The sequence below is a fragment of the Schistosoma mansoni genome, chromosome 2 (genome assembly GCF_000237925.1).
Source record: "Schistosoma mansoni strain Puerto Rico chromosome 2, complete genome".
In the NCBI taxonomy this organism is placed as follows: Eukaryota; Metazoa; Platyhelminthes; class Trematoda; order Strigeidida; family Schistosomatidae; genus Schistosoma; species Schistosoma mansoni.
Genome location: NC_031496.1, coordinates 29,858,310 through 29,862,167, shown reverse-complemented (window position 1 = coordinate 29,862,167; position 3,858 = coordinate 29,858,310). Strand labels below are relative to the sequence as shown.

At 35.2% G+C, this 3,858-nt stretch overlaps 1 protein-coding gene across 1 annotated transcript; it reads left to right on the top strand.

Annotated features, from left to right (window-relative positions):
* Positions 1–256: 256 nt before the first annotated feature.
* Positions 257–3,176, top strand: Smp_133640 (hypothetical protein; the record flags this gene model as incomplete). Its single annotated transcript, XM_018796333.1, has 2 exons — positions 257–370; positions 3,120–3,176. The coding sequence occupies 2 exons, from the start codon at positions 257–259 to the stop codon at positions 3,174–3,176; spliced, it is 171 nt and encodes a 56-aa protein (XP_018650556.1).
* Between the last annotated feature and the right edge of the window lie 682 nt (positions 3,177–3,858).

Genomic DNA, 3,858 nt, shown 5'->3' with positions numbered 1-3,858 from the left:
ATCTCTCTTTTTTTTTTGTTGTTCTTCTTCTTCTCAACTTATCAACTACACACAATGTGATAAAAAAGGTTTAATTTATTGTATCATATATACATACATATACATATGTATATGTATGAGAGAAAGGTAATAGTAACTGTGACAATAATGATTAGACTGAATTGAATAGTACCTTTTATTCGTTTTCATCACCCTTCTTCTTCTTCTTTGTTTATTTATTTATTTATTGAATGAATTGACTGTATCCAAAAAAATTATGGAATATCTTGAACAATTTACAGTAATTGATAAAAATAGAGATGGAATTATATCAAGAAGGGATTTATTTAAATATGCATTAAGTATTGGTGAAGATTTATCTATGGTTGATGTAAGTAAAGAAGATATTGATTATTTATTTATTTATTGATATATGTTTCAAAGGAGATTCTTTGAAATGTTTCAATGTATTTTGTAATAAATGAAAGGTCCTGGTTTAGAATCTCACGAGGCGGGATCGTGGATGCTCACTACTAAGGAGTCCCATAATAGGACGAAATGATCATTCAGTGCTTTCAGGGTTTTCCATGGTGATCTAGCTTCAATTGACTCATGATCTCAACTGTATAAAATTCCTAAAATTGCCACAAAACCCCTTCTGTTAATAATCATATGCTTACTAGTGACTGATTTCAAGAGATATTTCCTGGAGTTCTAGGGAGAAGTAGTAACCAGTGGAGTTCAACAAGGTCTGTTGTGAGATATCAACTCACTGAAGACATTGGTGGATGTGTCGCTCAATTTCGTGGATTGGTTAAAGCTAGACATTAACACTGTTGGATGCTGGCCGGCTCAGTGGTCCAGTGGTTAAGCGCTCGCGCGCGAGACTGATAGGTCGTGGGTTGGAATGTCGTGAGTGCGGAATCGCGGATACGCACTACTGAGGAGTCCCACAATAGGACGAAACAGCCATCCATCGCTTTTAGGTTTTCCATGGTGGGCTAGCTTCAATTGACTCGTGATTTCAACTATATAAAACTAATAATAATAATATATTAGTTTGTTCAACAAATATGTAAAGTAGAATTTATGGATAACCTTAGAATGGTATCATAAAAGAGTCTTGAGAAAATATACCTTACCTATTAAGGTCAAAAATTAATGTGAGGAGTTAGGAATAGATCTTAGAACTAGATGTTAAGGTTAGAAATTAAAGTAAATGTTTTCATTAGGATCTGATAACAGCTACAATGTCCAAATAGTATCTAGCCATTGGGATGAATGAATTTCGTGTTGAAATCAAAGAATTTCTATTTTAAATCTCAATATTATGTCCATAAATTATAGTTTCACCACCTTATCAACTTCAAAGCCATCATGGAGACGAATAATCCAGTTAGAGGGGCTGTTTTACTTTGAAGAATAATCTTCAGAGACACCATTCAAAATTCTGTGAGACCATGACTTTGTTTTGTCACGCGGATTATGTTAACCACAATCAATAAGATTGTCTCCTGAATTTTTAAAGTATGATATAAGTTATTCCGAAATCTAAATATCGTTAAAATTTTACTGCCTTCAAATCGACTACAACTGATTAATATAAATAAATGGGATAGATTTCTAACACTAGATGATCACCAAATAGGAGGTAAAATCGTGTTCTGTAGCGTTAATAATTGAATTTTATCGATTAAGTTGTAATCTAACCATTAGAGTAACAAAATCAACAGTGCATGAACTGTGTTGTGATGTTAAGCGGTCAGAAGATAAATCTGGACCTTGACTTCGTCCTAGATGACACTTGTCAGTTAGGCGTACATATACTCTTGAGGTAACTTGTACTTCCTGTAGGATTCGAACCCATGTCACTCAGCAGTAGTTCCCTCAAGATGATAGGTACACCTTACTAACGTGTGTTGAATAACACGTAACTTATGTTCAGAGTTTCCTCTCGACCACCTAATCTCAAAACATGATGAGTTATGTTTAATGTTTTATAATCGAAGATAAGTGTTCTGGTTTTCCTGCTAGTTGTTACCTACCACTGACGAATCATCTGATCTCACAAATTTGTTCATAAAATTTTCTATTATATCATTAAATATTATCAATGTGACTTAACAAAGTGGTAAAACCATAGCACACTGACGGCCTTGAGTTAACCAATCATAATTAAGATGACACCTTATGTATTTTGCATAAGACGTTAAGTCCAATGCTGCATAATTTATATGTCAATACTGACATGCTGCTTTAGCTAAATTGCAAAACATACTTGCTCTTAAGACATAATCTGTTTTAAAGTGCTCAATGTAGTTAAATGGCATGATCAAGAGTGTTTATTGAAGATAGTTAACATTCTACTTATCTAATGTTTCCTTTAACCTCAACAAAATGTTCGTCAAATTCGTAACAGAAAGAGGAAGCAGTGCATCAAAGTTGATGTCAGTTCGAGTTGAAAAATCTCAACCCTAATTCATAAATCACTCTCAAAACTCCAGTTTTACCCTTCATACCTAACCCCATAGCTTTTTTGCATTATAAATGATGAGAGTTGATGATAAGAACTCTATGAGGTAGGCCGAGTGGGTAACGCGATGGCGTTTGAAGCGAACGGTACTGGGTTCGAGTCCCAGAGTGAGATGCAGGTACATACAGCTGATGAGTCCCAAATAGGACGAAACGCGCGTCCTGGATTCCACTGCTAGCCACTATCCATCTTTGCTTATAAAGATAAGTGTTCTCACCTTGAAAAAATTTAAGGATTTTTGTTTGACAAGAGTCAAAAAATACTTCAATAACTTTCTAAACAATCTCAAACATCTAATATAACTATCATTCAACTAAAAGGTTATGAAAGAAGGCAAATAATATGATAGAATAAGAGACTATACATGTTATAAGCAGAGGTTGGCCTTAAATCTGTGAATTGCTTAAGCCTCTCGACAATTCTCCATGTTCAGGAGAATAAGACGCTTTCCAGAATCTTTACTATAATTAATCCTGAGAGTTGCCTACACTAACAAAATCAGTTCTCTTTATTACCATGGAATTTAGAGAAAATATTTCAAATGAGACCCTAAAATCATACATTTTAGTTGGCATCAATGTTCATTTATATGTTTACTTGCTTCTAGGGAGTTGATGACATTGTCTACGAAAAGCAAGCTCTCCTGAAACATATCTCTGACTAATATCCTATCTGATTGTCAGATAGCATAAGAAAGTCAATATAATTGTTCAATTCTGGTTACTTTACTTTTCCAGGATGATATTCCAAAAATACACACAGTAAAAATAAAAAAAATAGTGCGAATACATAACTCAACTATTAAAGCTTGAAATACGTAAACAGAAGTAGTATGTCCTATCATTCATCATACTATGATTATAATCTCCTACGTAAATCCTTATAGTTATTAATTACTCGTCATTATCACTAAGCTGTGCTCCCATATTACCTTTTCATTCACAATTGATTGATCACTGCGTGGTGATCAATGTCATGCGTGTCCAGTCCTTCTTAGTGCTGATCGAATGCTGTCGATCAAGTCGCAATGTAGTCACTAGTCTAGGTGGCTCGACGCTGCGTGCACTATGTTGAGATAAGATGGTGGTTGGGGGTGGCGGTCGGTTGCGGCCCGAGTAGCCCAGTGGTAACGTCTCTGACTGTGAAGCTGAGTGACACGGGATCAAATCCATCAGGGAGCACCAGTTCCCTCAAGATTACAGATAGACCTTGCTGACAAGTGCCAAGTAGCACGAAACCCGGGTCCAGAGTTTCCTGTTGACCACCTCCAACCACCATTTTACCTTTTCTTTTCCTAAGATACATCAAGTGGACAATTTTCTTCTCATATTTTGATTTATAAACTA